Here is a 20,524-nt window from a genome sequence, read left to right as displayed (position 1 = left end):
TTAGAGGAACTCTACTTTCCATTCACCATTTATCCAGTGTCCAGTGCAAACTTGAGGGATATGAGAAATTGTTTGATAATCCTCACTTTGTTTATCCAAATTCTGCACTTTGTGGGTTAGCTCATCACACATGTCAAACAATTGAAGAATTTTAAGCCCGGTCAAGTTTTGGAGGCCTAAAGGAAGGCCCTCCATAAGTTTGCAACCAACAATAACAAACTCTTGGAGATTGGGCATTGATTCCTCTTCCACTCTTAGCCATTTCAGTCTTTTTAATTGCCCAAGTTCTAATCTCTGGAGTTTTGGGAATCTTCCAGCCTTAAAGCACAATGTCTCCCCTTCATAAGCACGAAAGAGATAAAGGTGTACTAGATTGGGCAAGTGTCTAAGGCAGTCTATTGGATTCTCATCTTCGCTCAACTCACTATTGTGCAAGACTAAAATGCCCAAGGATTGAAGTGATATCACCCATTCTGGTACTCTCTCTAAACGCCCAGTCAACGACAGCCTCATAAGAAATCCAAGTCTTGGAGAGACGGAATGTTGGAGATCAAGGGTCTCCTCTTCTTTAATGGAGTAGATATACAACTCTCGAAGATTGGTCAGCCTCAAGAGGGAGGAGACCAACTCCTTTCCATCTTCTCTTCTCAGCTTTGTGATGGATAATTGCCGCAACTGAATGAGCTTCCCAACCTCCCTTACTATTTTACCACTGTCTGCTTCTATATTTCCCAGAATCTCCAAGGAAGTAAGCTTTCCAATTCCATCCGGAGATTTAAAGCCTCTTTGTGCAAAGTTATTTGAATAATCACCCGCTCTGCCTACGAGAAGGGAACGGAGTTTTCTCAGCTTTAGAATTTCCACAGGCAACTCCGTTATAGTGGTTCTGACCAGATTTAAAGATTCTAGGTTTTGAAGCTGCCCCATAGATTTTGGAATGATTTTAACTCTGGTGCCACTTAGATCCAGATGCTCGAGATGAAATAATTTGAAAACTTCCTTTGGGATGCTGTCCAGTTCCGCACTTGCTAAGTTTAAAACCTTTAGGAACTTGGGACCACCACATAAAAACTTGGACAACAATGAAGTTGTGAGAGAATCTTTATTCCCGAATGTTTCCACGGACCGAAGACACTTTAAGCTGCTGAAGCCTTGTGGAGGATTATCAGTGAAGCTATGGATTGCCAGGTGTCGAACTTTGTCAGGCCATCTTGTGCAATATCCAGTGATTATGGCTGTGAAGCTCTGCTCTTTAGATTTTGAAACAATGATTTCACGCAAAATATCATGAAGACCACATTTCCCCAATTTGCCATCAGCCCACATTTTTTTAACTTGGATTAAGCTTCTGTTGATGAGTTCTTTTAGATATCTCATAGCTATATCAGTGGCCATCATTCCTTCTTTCTCTTCTATAAATCCTAGTGCTATCCATTTACCAAGTAAAATTTCGACATTAATTGGATGATCTTCAGGATAGATACTTAGATATAATAGGCAGTTTTTGAGATGATGAGGCAAATCACTGTAACTAAGCAAGAGTATCCTTCTAATTCTATCAAGCTTACCGCTACCATCTACCTCACTGCCAAAGCCACGAAAAATCATCTCCCATTCATCTATCTTATCCTTGTCCTTCAAAGCCAAAACACCACCCATTGTTACAATTCCAAGTGGTAGGCCCTCACATTTTTTTAGTATTTTTCTACAAACTTCTTCTAGATTCGAAGGGCAACCATTACTTTGAAATGTTCTATTGCAAAAAAGAGTCCAAGAATCTTCATAAGAGAGAGGACTCATCTTATGGACAAAGTCATGGGATGCTAAACAGGATGCAGAAGCTACATCGGTAATTCGTGTTGTCAATACAACACGACTAGCGATGTTGTAGTCAGGCAACACGTATTTGATAGCTTCCCAGGCATCTAGACTCCACAGATCATCAAGGACAAGGATGTACCTTCTTTCTTTGAGGAAGTCCTTGACAAATTCGCTGAGCCTAATACCATCCATGGATTCCACTTGCGGAGGCACCGGCTGTCTGATTTCCTCGTACAATTGTTGAATCAAGTTCTTGATGATGACTTTGAATTGAAAATTTTGAGAAACAGTTATCCAAGCATGGCTCTGAAATTGTTTCTTCACTGCAGCATCATCGTAGACCTTTTTCACCAGGGTGGTTTTACCGAGTCCCCCCATTCCCACCACTGAAACTAGTTTCAAGTGGGAATGGTCATCAAGGATTTTGGAGATGAGCTCTTTTTTGGGCTGATCGATGCCAACAAGCTTAGCTTCTTCAATTAGGAGTGCTTGATCACGAATATCACAATCCGCGTTTGGCAGGTGGGATGTGCTGGTTCCTATTTCTTGAGTACCATACAAGGACTGGTACCTCTGATGCCTTGCAGAAATCTCTACAACTCTGGCCTTGATGTCCTTTATCTCCAAAGAAATCTGATGGCGGGCTTTTAGATTTTTAATCGAGTTGTAGATCTTGCCAAAACGGCCAAAGAATCCATCTGCATCACCACGAGCAAAGCGGAAGGCAAAATCATCGAGAACATCCTCTGTATCATAAGCAACTTCTCGAACCTGCTTTACCCATTCTTGGAGTTGAGAGTCATCGTCCTCCTTTGCTTCAGCTTGTCTGAGGAAAGCTTTCATGCTGCCGAGTTCATCTTTGATGAACTGAACATCTGGTCGAAGTCCACCCAAAAGCGTGCTCTCTTGGGAAAGTAAGGTGGAGAGCTGCTTAATTAGAAAGCCTACAACACTCTCGGCCATATTCCTCAGCTAAATTTCACAGGAGTTGGTTTTCTTACCCAAACAATCACAAGAAACTAAAATGTGGCAAACTCGGGAAAGTATGCTGTTTTCTCCTGTGAAGGGGAGGGTTAACTGGCTCGTTGGAAATATCAAGCTCAGTTCAGGAAGGTCGTCCTTTCCTTTCTGTAATTTGTGGGGCCTGAATTCAGTAATAATATGACCCGTACAATTCAACGCGTCAAACTTTCTTTTTCGTTACTGGGCTCCATGGATGGAAAGTGGAGCTGAATGCCTGGAATCTGGACTTGACTTACCCAGTCGTGGTGTCCTTTATAATTATATCCCGGACCGAACTGCTATTTCTGATGTTGTTCCTTTTATCATGAAATCAAGATGAGTAAATCAAAATTTGGGAAAAAAAAAAGAGACCGAATATGTAGACGTAGATGTCAAAATTCATAATAAACGTCAATCCTTTTTTTTTTCTTTCGGCATCGAAGGACAGTCTAGACTTTCTGTATCCAATGCATAGTCAGTAAATACTTGTATTATATCCATATAACACACGTTCGTACGTTTCATTCAAAAAAATTTTCATATTTCATATATTTTAAAAATATTCTAAAAAATATTTATACTTTTCAATTAACCATATATAATGCATAATAAATTTTTAACGTATTATACTTCATGAATTATACTTCAATTTTTTCAAAAAATTTTAAGATTTGAGTAAAGATAATGACATACTTTTTGAATTATATATAAAATAACAACAACATATATCATAACAACTGTAGATTTATACATATTTAAGTGATAAAGCGATAAAATTTTAATAAATTTAACGTCTCATACATAAAAATAAGTTTAAAATTGTTATAAATGTAGTATAGTCTTCGAAAATTATAATAAATTTATCCCTTTTTTTTAGTTTGGTAACATTCAAATATGTTCATACTATTCATGTATGAATTTATATGCGTAATTTTTTTGAACACATATTTTCATGTTGAACTTTTACTCATATTTTTCAAAAAAATTCAGTATATTATGCATATATATAATATCTCATATTATACCCATCACGTATTTTATTAACTATGGTCCAATGTAAACTTGGGGCTGAAGTCGTAGTCATTCCCCCTTTTTTTTCGGTCCTTGTTAGGTATGAAGTCATCATTATCCTTTCAACAGCCCAAAGAAACACACGCACACAGAATTTAAGGTAACTCCACAAGTTTACTCAAAAGGTAATTTCTAATTTCTGAGTAAATCCAAAGACCTTAAATCCAACACACACACCTCTCAGAACGACGACTTTATGCCCAACAACAACTACTGGATAATGACATCATTATCCAGTAGTTGTTGTTGGGCATAAAGTCGTCGTTCTTTAGCATTTATTTGTCTATTTGCTTTTGTTAGGTAAGAAGTCGTTGTTCTTTTGTGTGTGTCAATATCGTCATTATCCAGTAGTTGTTGTTGGGCATAAAGTCGTCGTTCTTTAGCATTTATTTGTCTATTTGCTTTTGTTAGGTAAGAAGTCGTCGTTCTTTAGCATTTATTTGTCTATTTGCTTTTGTTAGGTAAGAAGTCGTTGTTCTTTTGTGTGTGTGTCAATATCGTCATTATCCAGTAGTTGTTGTGGGGGCATAAAGTCGTCCTTCTTTAGCATTTATTTGTCTATTTGCTTTTGTTAGGTAAGAAGTCGTTGTTCTTTTGTGTGTCAATACCTTTTCCTTTTAGAAATAAAACGCGTATAATTGGTATATAAAACAAAAACGCGTGCACTTGCGCGTGATTTCGTGCTTTTTATGTTGGGATAATTTCAGAAACCTCCCTTTAGGTTTCTGACAATTTCACTGAGCTCCCTTAGAATTTAAAAAATTATACATACCTCCATATCATTTAAAATAATAATTTTATCCTTAAATATTTTAATAAAATCCTCTTACTTGATATGCTTATACTTAGAATGAGTTTTAAAATTATTTTTTCAATCTTTTTCCTTCTTATTCCTTTTTTAAAATTTTTCGCTAATAAAACTGTAGAACTACCACTATTGTCTCTAGGTTTCTATTATAATCAAATGTCAAACTAGTGATTTTTTTGACGAGTTAATTTTATATATAATCCAATATTTTTGCTGATCTTTGTTTTCTATTTTTTGATATTAAAATTAACAATAAATCAAAAGGAAATGGGCCAAAGGTACTACTAAATTATGATAATCCCACTCCTTAAAAAATTTATAAATTCTAAATGAATTATTTCAACATTTTCTTTTCTATATTATAAATCTAAATCCATAATAAAATACCATTAAAAATATCATATCATAGTAATAATTATTATTATTATTATTATTATAGTTGTTTATCAAATGGTAGATATGGACATGAAAAATTTGGCACATTTTCCTTATAATTATACTAAATAATCTTATAATTGTATAGGAAAATAAATTTAAACTCATTCCACAAGGGCATTTTTGAGTATTCGTTTAAAAATTGTTCAACTCGATATTATTTTAAGGTTTTGTTACTAAAATTATCAAATCAAAGGAAGGTAAGTGTAATTTTTTAAACCTTAAGAGAACTCAATGAAATTGTCAGAAAGCTCAGGAGAAGTTTCTGAAATTATCCCTTTTACGTTTGCTTCTTTTTTATATGTATAATTGGTATGGTTGCATCTAGCGTGCAAAGTGGGAATTTCCTCCCACCTTGGGTAGAACCACTACTAATCATAGCAACTCTGCCTGGGACCATTGTCAAACGCTTATGGGTCCACATGGGCTTAGCCAATCAGCAGGCAATCGTAGGTGAATTACGTAGCAGAGGAATGTGGGACTTTCTATAAGACTAAATTGGATTTATGCATGTACATTAGATTGGGTTGATAAATTAATCATCATCGAGCTAAATGCTCAATTGGGAGAACATAAAGAGCCGAGAGACAATAAGACATAAATGCCAAATTCCTTTTCTCAAGACATGAATCCGATGGCATCATTTTCCAATTTTACTAATATTCAATTTCTGTGCATATGATTGTAAAAAATTCCTCCAATTTCTCTTATGGTGGCCAACTCTATTACTAAACCAAGTAACTAAAACTAACTGTTTACTAAAAGTTCTCTATTCACTATCACTATCATTAGTTAATGATAGTGGATTTTTGTTGAACCCATGAAATGTTTGGTAACTAAGGGGCGCTTGGTTCTTGCTTTGGAATTGAAAAGGGAAATGGAATGATGGATAGAGGGCCCACTAACGAGGGTTTTGATCAATTCCTCCCAATTTGGTTGGGAATCATGAACGGCTAAATTTTAACGTATCATTCCAATATTTCAATTCCCATTACACTAGACTAAGCGCACAGTATTGGAATTATTGTAATTCTAAGTACCGAAACCCCTAAACCAAACGGTCCCTAAAATATATAGGTATACCTTTTGCACTTTTTCCCTTTTTCCTACTTCATTTTTTTCTAAATTTTCTTCTCTCTCAATTTGTTCTAGTATTTTTGTTAAATTATGTTATACTGGTGTACAAGACACATTATAAGCGTATGCAAGTAATTAAAATTAGGGTTAATCACATTTTATCCCCTTAAAGAATACCCCATTTCTCAGTTTACCCCCTAACCTTTAATTTTGCTCACTTAACCCCCTTTAGGACAAAATTGCCCTTGTATTACTTTGACTTTTTATTTACCTTGTTTTCCTTTCTTTTGTTTCTTTTTCTCTTTCTTCTTTATTTAATTCTTCCTCTTTCCCACAAAAAATTTCACCTTAATGATTGAAATTAAAAAAGAGGAATTGCAAAGATCTATTTTCTTCTTAAATGATTAAAAAAATATTCAAATCACTTTCCTAAAATACAATTTTTTTAGCCTTTCAATTCTTTTAATTTTGGGTTTTCCTCTTTCCTTTCTAGTTTCTCATTTTATTTTCAAGAAAATATCATAAGATGAAATTGTTTTCCTTTCTTTTATTTCTTTTTCTCTTTCTTCTTTCTTTCATCCTTCCCAATAGAAATTCCATTTCAACGAAAATTTTTGTTTTGAGTTTATAATTGCATATTTCTGGGTGAAGGTTTAAAAGACATCAAAAAACTAATTTTGATTTTTTGTATGATGCCACGGGTCACAAATTTCAATTGATGATTATTAATCAGGTCACAATTTCATCTTAAGATATTTTCTTGAGAATAAAATAAGAAACTATAAAGGAAAGAGGCAAACCCAAAATTAAAAGAATTGAAAGGCTAAAAAAATTATATTTTAGGAAAGTGATTTGAATATTTTTTTTAATTTTTTAAGGAGAAGATAGATCTCTACAATTCCTCTTTTTTAATTTCAATCATTAAGGTAAAGATTTTTGTGGGAAAGAGGAAGAATTAAATAAAGAAGAAAGAGAAAAAGAAATAAAAGAAAGGAAAACAAGGTAAGTGAAAAGTCAAAATAATGCAAGGACAATTTTGTCCTAAAGGGGGTTAAGTGAGCAAAATTAAAGGTTAGGGGGTAAACTGAGAAATGGGGTATCTTTTAAAGGGATAAAATGTGATTAACCCTTAAAATTATTGTAAAACCTCTACAAATTAATAAATTTGAGACTATACAAATTTTATTAATTTAAAGAGGTACTAGTTAATTGATAAGTTAATAATATATTAAGTTCTCGAGTGTACTTATAATTCAAAGAAACATCCATTTAATCAACTAAAGTTTTATTTTATTTTATGTAAATTTTGATTTTTACTATAATTTGGTTATCCTTATCATTAGATAATGTTAATATTTAAAAAGCCAAAAAATTTTGACATTACTTTACTAGTCAAATTTGTGATTCATAACCTGTCATGTACAGTACAACTAGCTGCGGAGCTATGAATTAAGTTGATAACTGACAGGTGCCGAACCTGTGCAATAATAAAAATCTACTCGAGAAAAATACAGATTTTGTATATAGCGGTGAGTAGGGTCGAATCCACAGGGACTGGGGATAATTCGTTTCTTCTAGAGTCCAAAGTATGGGGGGTTTTTGGATCAAATACTAACTAAATAAATTAACTGCAGAAAATAATTGATTAAGAGAAATAACTAAAAGAAACTCTAGCCAAGGGTACACTTCAGAAATGGTTCATGCAACTGATCATCGATTCAAGGTAATTCCAACATTTATTAATAGATTGGTTATAGTTGACTCGCACGCGCTAAACAACCAACCCTTCCTTAATTTATCGATAGCTAAGGTACGACCGTTAGCTATTTCTCTAACCCAAAAACAACCCTAGGTACGACCGTAGGATTTAATTTCTAGATTGCATTAATAATTAGAAAGGCCCAATCCTAACTAACAAACACGCTACGAGGGTTTGTTTAAGCTAGATCGTATGCTCCCCTGACATAAATCCAATTACGCCAGTTGCTACTAAGATAGAGATAACGAACAATTACGGATTCAATTACCTCTATTTAGCAAAATAGCCTATATGAATAATTAATTATTGCGCACTAATCAATCATACATAAGGACTAAAACAATTAAAAACAGGAAACACATAAATACCAATAAATGAGGAAGCGATTAAAATAATTTCGATCTCACAGTAATTGTTGAACCAAGTCTTCAGTTGTCCCCTTGACTAGAATTAAGAGGTTAGTCCTCCATTAATGGAGAACAACCATGCGAAAGAGCTAAGAAAAGAAAATCTAAAACTATGCTAAAAGCCTAAACTAAAACTTGTTTCTGCCGAGAGAGAGAGAGAAAGAGAGAGATCCCCTGAAGCCAGCGAAGGGATTGTATTTATAGAGTTCTCGTGCGGCTGTCTCCAAAAGAGACCCAGTAGTCTTCCTGCTTTTGTGGATCAGCACGTTTAGTCAAAGAAGGAACCAAATCAATTGAAATCCAATTGAAGTCTTGTTGCCAAATGACTCTTCACGTGCAAATTGGCTAAGTCAGCATTGTTCCAGAATTGTCACCCGCGAAGGAATCTCCAAATATTTGGAAGTTTACACGTGGCCAACAATCCCGCAAATCCGGCTTTGGACATCATACTTAGGCGTGCCCACGTCTAACTGACAGGAAGGCTTCAAAAGTTAATTTCCCGGCTCCTTTTGCCCCTAAATGCTGCAATTCGCATAGAACACAAAATCTCAGTAAAATCCACCGATTAGTGCAGTATTTAGTCCAAATAAATAGGAAAAGCACGTGAGAAGACCGACTAAACTGCACTCTATCAATAACCATCCTAGTTATTTTCAATAGGTTGTAATTTCATCTTTGAAACCTTTCTATTATGTGATTATTGTTTATTGATTATTCTCACAATCTCAATTTGGAACCTGAGTTTTTTGAGAGTTTGTCTAAAACTTTATTGTAGTGCACTGTAGAAATTTTTGAAAAAAATTTGTAAAAGTTTTTGAAAGGTGAAAAAATTTTTTGTAGAAGTTTTTGTAAGGTAAAAATTTTTGTAGTAGAATTTTTTATAAGGTGAAATTTTTTTTCCTTTTCTTTTTTTCTTTCTCTTTCTTTTTCTTTTCTTTCTTTCCTTTTTCTTTTCTTTCCTCTCTTTCTTCTTCTTCTTCTTCCTTCCCCCTCCCGTCACCCCTCTCCTCCCTTTCCCCTTCTCCTCTCCTCTGCCTTTCCCCTCCCTTCTGCACGCCAACCCCTCCCCTGCTGCCCTCTTCCCTCGGTGCTCCGCCACCTCCTCTCCCTCTTCCCCTTCCCCTTTGCACGCCACCCCTTCCCCCGCTGCCCCGCCACCTCCTCTGCCCTGCCACCCCCTCCCCCATCTCCCTCCCCTTGTTTCTTGGAGCGCCGACCACCACCTCCGGCGCCTCTTCGACCAGAAACGCAGGTGCACCAGAGCGCCAGCGCCCCTGACCTCCTCCGCACGCGCATCAGCCAGCCCAGCTCCTGGTGTGCCTTCTCCACAGCGCACTCCAGTCGTAACGCGCGCGCAGTCGAGCGACCTCCATGCCCCTGCTTGGCTCTGTTCTTTTTTTTTTGCTTTTCTCCTCTCCCCCCCTCTGAGACTGAGACACCGCCTCCTCCTCCCCCTATTCCACTTCCACTTCTAATTCCAGTTCCTCCCGCCGCTGCAATTCCTTCCATGCCCGCCATGGAAATAACGGATCCCCCCAACCCTAACTCCACTTTGGGTGATTTGTTAAAAAAAAAAAACAATAAATAAAGAGAGACAGTCGGCCCAACCCCCGGCATAAACAACAGCGTTACTCCTCCTTCTGCAGAGGAGAGGGGGTGAGGGTGAGGTACAGAAAAAAAAAATTTTTTGAGGTGGCCGGCGCCGGTACAGGTGGTGGAGGTGGTGGCTGGCATGGTGGGTTGGATGAGGGAGGAAAAAGAAGAAAAATTTTTGAAAATTTTTTTGTGTATTAGATTTTTGAAATGTGTAGGGAAAAAACTTTAAGAAGTTTTTTGGGGTTCCTGTAGCAAAAGTTGTTAAAAAACTAATAGGTAAAAAATTTGGTCAAAAAACTCACTTCCAAACAGGTCCCTAGTTTCTAGGAGTACTATGTTAGCTATGTTTATGATTACAAATCTACAAATTCGATTTCGATTTAAAAGTCACAATGTTACATATAAGATTACTTATCTAATTTCTAAATTTAAATTAAAATCCACCAGGTTAATTATGTCACGATTCTAGTTTCTTGAAGCACTATGTTAATTATGTATCTAATAATTCATCTATAATTTTGATTCCAGTTAAAAAGCCACTATCTATGCAACAGATAAAGTTAGAGGGATCGCTGTTAGTGTAAACTTTTTTAGGCTATTTTTTAAACTTTCTATTTTATCCTTAAAGAAAAACTAATTTTTACTCTGACTATTTAATCACATTTTGTCAATATAACAACTCTAAATATTGTAACTACAAAATTACAATAACCTTATAAACCAAAATTCTTTGATAAATTTATAATAAATTTAATTACATAAAAAATAAATTTTATATAAAATTAATGACAATTTTTGGATGCATACAAATGCCCATAAGTTGTTGAGTGGCATACATGTTATTTCTCCTAAAAGTACAATGAACCTTGTGTGAAACTTCTTCACTTTCCGGTCACTACTTTCAATAGCTTTTCTCTGCCCTACTCCACAGTGATGTGTTGTTCCTTTGCTCTTCCCACCATGCATAGGTGAGTCAGCTTCCACCATAGATGAAATCTGTATAATTGAAACTCATGAAAATTGACTGATAGCTTTGGAATGGGGATTGTCTGTTAAATTTTCTTTAACTGATTATGTATATTTGTATCGCTTGTATATAGTATAGGTTTTCTTATGTACTTGAGAGCTTTTTCTCTTGTAAAAAACGTTATTGCTCATATTAATATAAACTTTTACAGTTTTGCATAAACATGAAAAAACTTATAATAGTAAATTTAGTATTTGTAAATTGAGGATTATCACATTTGCCTTTTCTTAATCTGTTTAGCAACCATTTGTCTCCAAATTTTTTTCTTTATTTTTCTTGAGATTTTTTTTCATGAATATTATTTCTTCTAGCTGTTGATTTCTTATTATAGCTGCTGAATATTTTTTCATCGAACTTTGTGCTCTGGGTCAAACTTGCAAGGCTGTATCTGTAGAACCTTTTAGATTTCTTCTTCTTCTTCTTCTTTTTTTTTTTTTTTTTTGAATTAGACCAAGTTATGATTTTTATAGATAAAATTCTGCGCTGCTATGGATTCTGTGATCACCAACACTACTATCAAATAAACCGCAAACAAAGTAATTTTTATATTCTTCCTGCCGTTTAATAAGTGGATAAGCGACACAATAATTCATAGAAAAAAGAATTATTTTTTATTAGTTTTATTTAGATATTCAAGAACCTAAAGAAATCTATGAATAGATGAACACCAAAGATGAGAGATATAAGAGGAACTTGCGACATGGATGATGGAGGCAAAGTAAAACAATGGAGGCGGCAGATTACTAATCAGTGGATTCACCGTCAATATTTTCAAATACTAGATAACATGTATTCTCTTAATTTGGGTATAATACAGAGTTAATATTTGTTTTTAGGGGAATTCTGTAGTACCTTTCAAATCCTATATGGATTGCAAGTTTTCAAAGAAAAGATTCTACATTTTTTATGGACATATTTTTCAATCATCTTTTTACCTCACATATATCAAATCGCTACAGTAAAAAGTCCAGAAAAATACAATCCAAACAAGGACTAAATTTATTATTGAATGAGAGTTATGAATTGTTAGATTATTCAATAATTTGAATCATTAGACGATGTGGTAAAATGTAATCGGATTAAAATCATGATACAGTGTTCAAAAGCTATTGTTGCATTTTTTGCATTTCGCATTTTCAAGGAATCGCCATCAATTGCTTTTTTTTTTAAATCCTATTGTGGTACGAATTCGTACTTATGGTAAGTGTTCTTTGATTTCTCCTTTTTAATCTTTGTTCCTCTAAATTCCCTCTGTTGTCTACGTCTTATTAACCTTTTAAATAATAGTGTGCACTTTATCTTAGAGAAAATATTCTTTGCAATTACACTTTGTGTTGGTAATTTCCACAAGAGAAATCCAACAAGGCATTGATATGTTATCAAGAATATTCTCGAGCAGAAAAAAGAAATTTATCCAACTCTGCTGAATCCTTGCGGCCCCATTAAAAATTGCAGAATCACATATCTCGTATACAGCTGAAGCAAGAATCCAAAAAACTTCATTAACTCGGAAAAAATCCCTTGATCCTTGACCATTTGTTTTTTCCACGGTTTTGTACATGTTCAAGGGTCTTAATTGGTCAGGGACTTTAGTGGAATAATTGATGTTTGTGAAGGCATTTTTGTACACAGAATTTGAAAGCAAAAGTCAATTGTCTATAGAGATTTATAAGTGACGTAGCAGTTTAGATTAGCTGTTTTTGGAGGTGTTTTTCAAAAACTTTATTGTAGTTGTGTATTTGAAAAACTTTTACTGTAAATAGTTTTTGGATTATTTTTAAAGGTATTTTTAAAATATATTTTTGAGTATTTTTATAATTTATAATTTTTTTGGGATATTTTTGTAAAAATTTTACACAATCCACCACTATCCCCTCCCTTTTTCTCCCAATCTCTCCTTTCTCTTCCTCTCCTCCTCCCCTCTATTTCTTCCCCCTCCTCCTTCTCCTCCTTCTCCCTCTTTCCTCTCCCTTCTCCCCTCTCCCCCTTCCCCTGCTTTCCCCCAACCCCAAGCCCCTCTTCCGCTTGTGGGTGGTGGCTGCGACTTTAGCCACCACTCTAACCACGACCGTCTTGGTCGTGGCTTCTGGTCGTGATTAGATTTGATCATGACAAGGAAGGTTGCGGTCAGTCAAGAGGAAGGAAATTGGGGGGCGAGGAAAGAGAAAGAAAAAAAGAGGAAAGAGAAAGAGAGAGAGAAGGAGGAGGAGAGAGGGAGGAAAAATGGGCGGAGAGAGAGAGGGTCGTGAGTGTGGGGGTGGTGGCTGTGGTGGTGGAGAGTGATGGGTAGTTGTATATTTTCTTGTATATTTGGAGTTATTTTTGATATATTGTATGGATATATATTTTTGAAATTATTTTTGTTTGTGTATTACTATAACATTGTAGATGAAAAAATTATTTTTCAAAAAAGTCTGAATCCAAACAGCGCTGTAGTTTGTCGAACTACAACAATGGTGACGTGCCTGACAACTTGTTGAAGAAGATCCATGAAACTTCAAGTGTAAAATTTTATTTGTGTTTATTGTAATTATCAAGGTTATTTACGAATTTTAAGTGCAAAAAAATATTAAAAACAATATTTATCTTTAAAATAAATTATGTAATATAACTTATAGAATTGGGGGGGGGGGTCATAAATTTTTATTAAAAGATCCCAAATAAATTTACTTTAGAAAAATAAAAAAATAAAGATAAAATTGACAAAACATTCATATAGTATATGACAAAGTAGTCTAGTGGTAAACATGTCATAGATATATGCCTAAAGTTCGAATTCGAATATTAGCAAGAGCTTGTTAAAATTTTTTCCATAAAATCAATTCGTCCACAAAACCGGATTCCCAATTTAATCCGATTGAACCGTTGAGTCATTAACAAGTCAACGGGTTTTGTGCTTAAACGGTCTAATTAGAGACCCAACCCAACCTAGTGGCAAGTTCACCGAGTTGATCAGTTCGACCACCAGACCGGGTCAGAGTTAATATATATGATTGAAAACATACAATTGATAGACTTTCTTTGTGTTGCCCAATTATACAGACATCATTGATTGGTAATAACTTATTTTTAATAGATTTTTGAAACATACAGCTGATAGTTTTTTTTTATAAAGAAAATAATAATAATATCTCTAAATTTAGTATAATAAAATTTTAGATGTTAGAATTGGGTGTGTTTATTTATTAAAACAAGCATCAATAAAATCTGTACGGACTTAACTTAATTATCATGAAATATGTCATATGACAACATATGTTTTTAATTTTGTTTTATTTGTTTGTATTGTGCTATTTGTTTACCTTATACTGGGAACTTTGACTTTTTTTTTCCTTTACTTTAAGAATAAGTAATGCATTTATTAAAACAAGCATTCATGGTAGTAGTATAATTACCACCTAATAAAATATTAAATTACCTGAAATCAAGCATTTATGTCATTCCTTATTCGTTATTATGTTCTCATTGTCCATATCAAGTGAAAAAAAATATTTATGCATTTGCTCGAAAACAAACAATTTAAACCTGGTCAAAATGCAATTGCAATCAAAACCATGATTCTACTAATCAACTTAAAATGACATACTCATACAAATTAATTTTAGAGAGCCTTTATTACTATTACTATTTTAAAACTTTTCCATGTCAAAATCATCTGAGTCATAAAATAGATTTGTTTAAACTATATAGCCAAAACTACACCTGAGCTGTACACGCGTACAAGAACATGAAGCGTACCTAATACTAACTTTTGACAAAATTCACAACATGGCCACAGCAAAGATACAAAATTTAAAAAAAAAAAATTTGCGACCAAAGCCCACACATATCCTGAACTAAATATCTAGAAAAACTGGTAATATTAGTGGCAATGTACAGTTTCCCCCATACAATTAAGTGATTCAAAAATTCGAATTTGAAAATAATCCAAAGAAAATGCGAAGGGAAATGGAAAAGCAATTACAATATACTCCAAAAACTACAAACAGAATAACCATGAATTATAAAATGTTGGACATATCCATTTCATTAAAAAAATAATAATAATAGAAGAGTGTTTCCACATGGGTTTTACATATCAGGCATAGATGATTAACCAAATAATTCCCACCTCCAAATTTTCAATTGCATACAAATATTTACAGATATCTTGCAAGAAAAAGCAAAACCATTTACACAACTCAATATAGGCAACTGGTAATTGTCAGTTCTTTTGTTATACATCGATTAGTATACTAGAAAAAGTCACAACTTTAATTCTTAACTTGACCAAATGAAAATAACAAATAAATAGATCAAAGGGGTGATTTCAAGACAGCTAATTATAACTGCCCAGCCCTTGTCTCCTTGAAAGTTTAGCTGCGGATAGGATACCTGTCTTGCTCTGGGAAGCCAATAGATGGGAAGGGATATAATAAAGGGGTGGATTTGTGGTGGCGTTGGAGGCGGACGTTGGAGGGGGAGGTGGTGGTGAAGGAAAGAAGAAGGGCAGGAAGACAAAGGCGGTGGCGCTGGATATTGCGGAGAAAGTTCTGGTTTGGAACTATCGTTGAGTGTGTTTGGATTGCATATTATTTACACTTTATTTACACGCACTATCTTGTTTACATCATTAACACATTTTTCAACCACATTTTTGTCTCACACACGTCATATCAAAAAAGTGTTACAATATTTTTTTTTATAAAATTATCCCAAATAATCTCCTATCTAAACACACTTAATATTATCGATTGCTGGTTACTTCCAACGTTTTAATGTCTTCAAAAGTTGATTTTTGATTAAAAAAACGACTTTAGTAAACCAAAAAAGAAAAAGAAAAAAAAATCCCTCCCTCTTTTATACTCTTCTATGAAGCCATGTCATTTTTCTTCTTCTTCTTATGTTTCCTTTTTTTATTTTTTTATTTTTAAATGGGAAACAATATACATAGACTTAATTTTGAGTAGAAAAATGTTAATTGTAGAAACAGATGCACTAAAAAAAATTTCAGTACTAAATCAAGTGGTTTTTGAAGTAGAAATGTTCTATTTCCTTAAAGAAACAAAAATCGGAGCATTCTTCATATTTTTGTCAAAAGTACAACTGTAATACACGAAGGTTAACAAACAGCCCCTTAATTTCAACTAAAAACAATAATATTTAGTGAAATAAGCATTCTATTTTTCCAATTTCAATTTCGATTTGTGGACATTTTATAGTTTTGTACTTTGGGGAAGGATTGGGTTGGGTAATAAAGTAGAAAGAATTGTAAATAGAAGTTCCTAGATTCAAAACTTCTCACTTGTAATATATATATATATATGTTGTGGTTTAATTTCTTTTGATATATATATATATATATATTTGTTTATTGGTGTGTACATGAAGTTATCCCATTTTTTCAGATTTATCTTTTTTGCAGTCTTTCCAAATTGGGTTCTTGAGAATCACATAAATCATATCTGGATGGATTACATGAACATTTTCCAAATCAATTCCGCTTAGGTAATAGCAATTTTTAAAATATGAAGTGTGGATTTTAGAATGCTGAATCAGAACAGTTATCAATATATCAAAACCTGGCACTAAAATTCCCAATACAATTAAAATGCTACAATAAAATTCATCTTACCATAATTAGTAGTATTTGATAGCACATGAAGTTTTGTTTTGTAAAACAAAAGGAATACTCAGTCACTAATTTCTTTTAGGTTACTAGAAGTAAAATTCCAAGAAGCAATTAACCAACTTTGGATTGTGAATAGCAGCTTCTTGTTGACTGGTTTTACACATCACAAAAATTTCTTTAACTTTATAGATTTAATCAAATTAAGTACTGCTTCACAGCATTTAAAGAGTGGAATGTACAAGATTTATCCACAACTAAGAACTATAATTCACATTGCTCCACCTCATCTCATTTGGCTCTCATTTATAACCTGAATAAACTCATTCCTGATTGCTTGTAATCCACTGAGGACATCTTTAATATTCATCCTGTCCCTCTGAATTTCTGAAGAGCATGAAACACCAATCCAAAACATCGATAGGTAGCGTTCCTCCTGATTGATGCTGCCGCCTTTGCTTGTTTTGGTGATTATACCTGCTATGGATTCTGCTTCCATTGAGATCTTTGGATCAACAATTTCCATTACCTGATGGGGAAGAGCCATCTTAACATAACTATGGAGACTAAAATCTTCTGTGAACATGCTGTCAGTAGGCGTTTTCCCTGTAAACAATTCAAGCAATAGAATACCATAGCTGTATACATCTCCTTGTGTTGATACCTCTCCACCCATGCCATATTCTGCAATTTCAAGTTCCAGGAGGTCGGACAAGAATTATTAGCCGAAATGCTGAAGGGATTGAAAGGTCGAATAATTGTGTACATCTCGGACATTCTAACTGAGATTGTTCACACTTAAGAAGGCATGTAATTGTACCTGCAGCAACATATCCAACTGTTCCTCTAATTGCTACTGAGTTGCTTTGATGTTGATGGGATTTACCTTCAATGAAGGAAAGAAATTTTGCCAGGCCAAAATCACTAACCATGGCGCGAAAATCATCACCTAGAAGTATGTTGCTCCGCTTTAGATCACAATGGATAATCGGTGTCCCACAATGGTTATGAAGGTAATCCAAGGCGGAGGCAATGTCGATTGCAATATTCAGTCTTTGTATCAACTGGAGCTTCATTAGGCTTTGTCCTTCTTCCTCAGCTGAACTTGGATGTAACCAATTCTCTAAACTTCCATTGGGCACATATTCGAAAATCAAAGCTTTGAAATCGTTGTGTTTGAAGTCTAAACTTGAACAAGAGGTTATGATCTTGACGAGGTTTCGATGGCGGATGTTTCTCAACGCTACACATTCAGCCAAGAAGCTCTTATGGGCACCATGTTGGTGGAGCTTAAGAACCTTAACAGCAACCATTTGCTCACCAGGTTTGAGGACCCCTTTGTAAACAGAGCCATATTTACCTTCACCAATCAAATTTTCTGAAGAAAAACCATTGGTGGAATCATATAATTCTGCATATGAGAGAGCTTCTGATTCTGTTTTTCTGCTGCAGAGGTAAAAGGTAATTGTTGTTTTGAGCTTCTTAGTCTATGAATTGCATAGGCAGATATGAGTAGTAAAACTAAAGCTAGAGGAATAGTAATGGCAATAACTATTACTATAGGAGTAGACAGCTTTGCTTTCTTTTTGGTAGGTTTCGGACAAGATGATAAGTTCAATGCTTTGATTCCTCCGCATAGCTTTCCATTCCCCAGTGCTGAAAAGGCACTAGAGTTTGCAAAGATCCCATCCATTGGCACTTCACCCTCTAGCATATTATAGGAAAGATTTAGAGTGCTGATGAATTTTAATTTTGCCAAAGAAGCTGGAATTTGCTCTGACAAATTATTTTGAGATAGATCTATGACCTGAATGCTTTTCAATTCTCCTAAAGTAGAAGGTACAGAGCCTTCCAAAAAGTTACCTTTCAACCGAAGATATTCCAACATCTCACAACCATCAATAGAGGTTGGAATTTCACCAGATAATTTGTTTTCTGAAATATCCAATGACACAAGATTCTTCAAATTGCCAACTTCCGATGGTAATGATCCGGTGAATTGGTTTTGAGCTAAGAGGAGGCCAAGAGAGAGAGATGAAAGAGCAAGAAGTTCTTTAGGTAAAGCTCCACTTAGGCGATTCTGACTAACAGTAAATCCTTGCAAGTTACTGCAGTTACTCAAAGAAACAGGAATGTTACCTGTAAGCATGTTCTGTTCTAATACAAGAATCTGTAGTTCAGAAATGTCACCGATTGTTGAAGGAATTTCTCCTGTGAAGCTATTTTCAGACAGATAAAGCTCCTGCATTTTAACAAGTTTCCCCACGGAATCAGGAATTATGCCTGAGAGAGAATTGTTACGCACATCGAGATAGCCCAAGCTTGCAAGGTTTCCAATCCCGGAAGGTAAGCTACCAGATATAATGTTATCATTCAGCCACAAAGATGTGAGTTTGGTTGAAAGATTGGCAATGGCAGTTGGTAGCATGCCTCCAATTTGAATTCTTGACAAACTCAATATTTGTAGATTTGTGCAATTTGTTAAGGAGGAAATAAAGCTAATATCATTTGCTTTATCAGTTCCAAGGGGATTATGGCCAAAATGCAAAACCTGAAGTTCTTTCAGGCTACCTAGATTTTGTGGAATTGGTCCTGTGAGTGAATTGTCTCCTATGCTAATTTTTGTGAGCCCTGAAACATTTGCTAATGTAGTTGGAATTGATCCAAAGAATTGGTTCAAATCAGCCAAAAATAAAGTAAGGTTTGGAAGAGTCAATCCCACAGTAGCAGGAAACTGTCCACTTAATAGATTGTTAGTAATAGAAAAGATCTGGAGTGTCGAAATGTTGTAGAGCTGAGGAGGAACTGCACCTAAAAGTTTATTTGAGGACAGCTCAAGGACATGCAGATTTGAAAGCCGACCAATCTCAGCTGGAATATTTCCACCTAGATTGTTTCTTGATATGCTAAGTATCTGAAGAGAGGAAATATTACCCAAAGATGGTGGAATGCTGCCTGAGAAATTATTCCTGGAAAGGCTCAGAGCATAAAGCTTAGATAAAGTGCTCAAGTCATCTCGAATTCGCCCGATGAGCCTGTTACCCCTTAAATCAAGAATACTTAGCTCTGAACAACCCGAGATATTTAATGGAAGTTCTCCCTCAAAGGAATTATTGGCAAAACGAAGATATTGAAGCCGAAAAAGTCTGCCTACTTCTTCAGGAATCATACCATGAAAATTGTTATCCGGAATATTGAGTTCTCTGAGAAAGGTAAGGTTTCCTATGGAGGGAGAAAGAGAACCAACCAAGTGAAATGATGACATATTCAAGACAGTGACTCTTTGATGAAGCAGGCCACATGTGACTCCACGCCAATCACAAAAATGAATGGAATCATTCCAGGAGCTTAGAGCCTGGAATGGATCTCCTTGTATTAGACCCTTGATGTCAAGCAGAGATTGGTAGTCTGTCTCATTGCTTGTCTCGAAATGAATTGCAGCAGCAGAAGCAGTAATAAAGATATGAAAAAGAGTACAAAACAAAAAACAAGATGAGCTTGCTAGCCTGAAATTCTTCCTTTCATATGCCATTGCGTACAAGAATTAAAGCTCAGAAAAGCAGATGATAGTTAACTACACAGAATGCATATATGCATCTTCTCTTGTGTTGACGTTTCATAAGAAGTTGACTAGTATCCTCTCTTCCTGTTCATGGCGTAAGCAGGAAAATGACCTTTCCCTTGGTATCATGCATCGAAGTGAGTGAGGAACAGGGGACGAAAATGTGCAAGAGTGGAATTTATGTATTTGCGTTTTTAGATTAGTTATCCACTGTTGTCTTTAGTTGAACCTTTGCATTTAGCAAGAATATCACCTCCAATAGTCAACTTTTTGAACTGCTAATTCACGTAGTCCTTTAAGTCAAATTTTCCATTTACTTAGTTTGGAATTTGGATTGGCATCTACGCTGCA

The 20,524-nt window shown here is 34.9% G+C and overlaps 3 protein-coding genes across 3 annotated transcripts; all 3 read right to left on the bottom strand.

The window, feature by feature from the left end:
• LOC113780082 (disease resistance protein RPM1-like) lies at positions 1 to 2,784 on the bottom strand. The gene has a single exon (XM_027325901.1). It carries the CDS (start codon positions 2,782 to 2,784, stop codon positions 1 to 3), a length of 2,784 nt encoding a protein of 927 aa, XP_027181702.1.
• Positions 2,785 to 9,376: 6,592 nt separating this feature from the next.
• LOC113780081 (protein argonaute 3-like) lies at positions 9,377 to 9,898 on the bottom strand. Its single transcript, XM_027325900.1, has one exon. The coding sequence runs from the start codon at positions 9,896 to 9,898 to the stop codon at positions 9,377 to 9,379; it is 522 nt and encodes a 173-aa protein (XP_027181701.1).
• A 6,999-nt stretch (positions 9,899 to 16,897) lies between these two features.
• On the bottom strand, positions 16,898 to 20,143 carry LOC113780080 (putative receptor-like protein kinase At3g47110). Its single transcript, XM_027325899.1, has 3 exons — positions 18,170 to 20,143; positions 17,432 to 18,098; positions 16,898 to 17,295 (listed from the first exon to the last, which is right to left on the bottom strand). The coding sequence occupies exons 1-3, from the start codon at positions 20,141 to 20,143 to the stop codon at positions 16,898 to 16,900; spliced, it is 3,039 nt and encodes a 1,012-aa protein (XP_027181700.1).
• Between the last annotated feature and the right edge of the window lie 381 nt (positions 20,144 to 20,524).

Source organism: Coffea eugenioides, chromosome 8 (assembly GCF_003713205.1).
Source record: "Coffea eugenioides isolate CCC68of chromosome 8, Ceug_1.0, whole genome shotgun sequence".
Taxonomy (NCBI): Eukaryota; Viridiplantae; Streptophyta; class Magnoliopsida; order Gentianales; family Rubiaceae; genus Coffea; species Coffea eugenioides.
Note: the sequence above shows the minus strand (reverse complement) of the source record. Positions and strands in the feature narration are given on the sequence as shown.

Bases quoted from the DNA above. Each gene is read 5' to 3' on its own strand.
- LOC113780082 (XM_027325901.1), bottom strand. From the start codon at position 2,784: ATGGCCGAGAGTGTTGTAGGCTTTCTAATTAAGCAGCTCTCCACCTTA.
- LOC113780081 (XM_027325900.1), bottom strand. From the start codon at position 9,898: ATGGCGGGCATGGAAGGAATTGCAGCGGCGGGAGGAACTGGAATTAGA.
- LOC113780080 (XM_027325899.1), bottom strand. From the start codon at position 20,143: ATGGCATATGAAAGGAAGAATTTCAGGCTAGCAAGCTCATCTTGTTTT. The intron at 18,099-18,169 runs GTAATAGTTATT...TGCAATTCATAG, and splicing joins CAAAGCTGTCTACTCCTATA to ACTAAGAAGCTCAAAACAAC. The intron at 17,296-17,431 runs GTACAATTACAT...TTGAAATTGCAG, and splicing joins AGTTGGATATGTTGCTGCAG to AATATGGCATGGGTGGAGAG.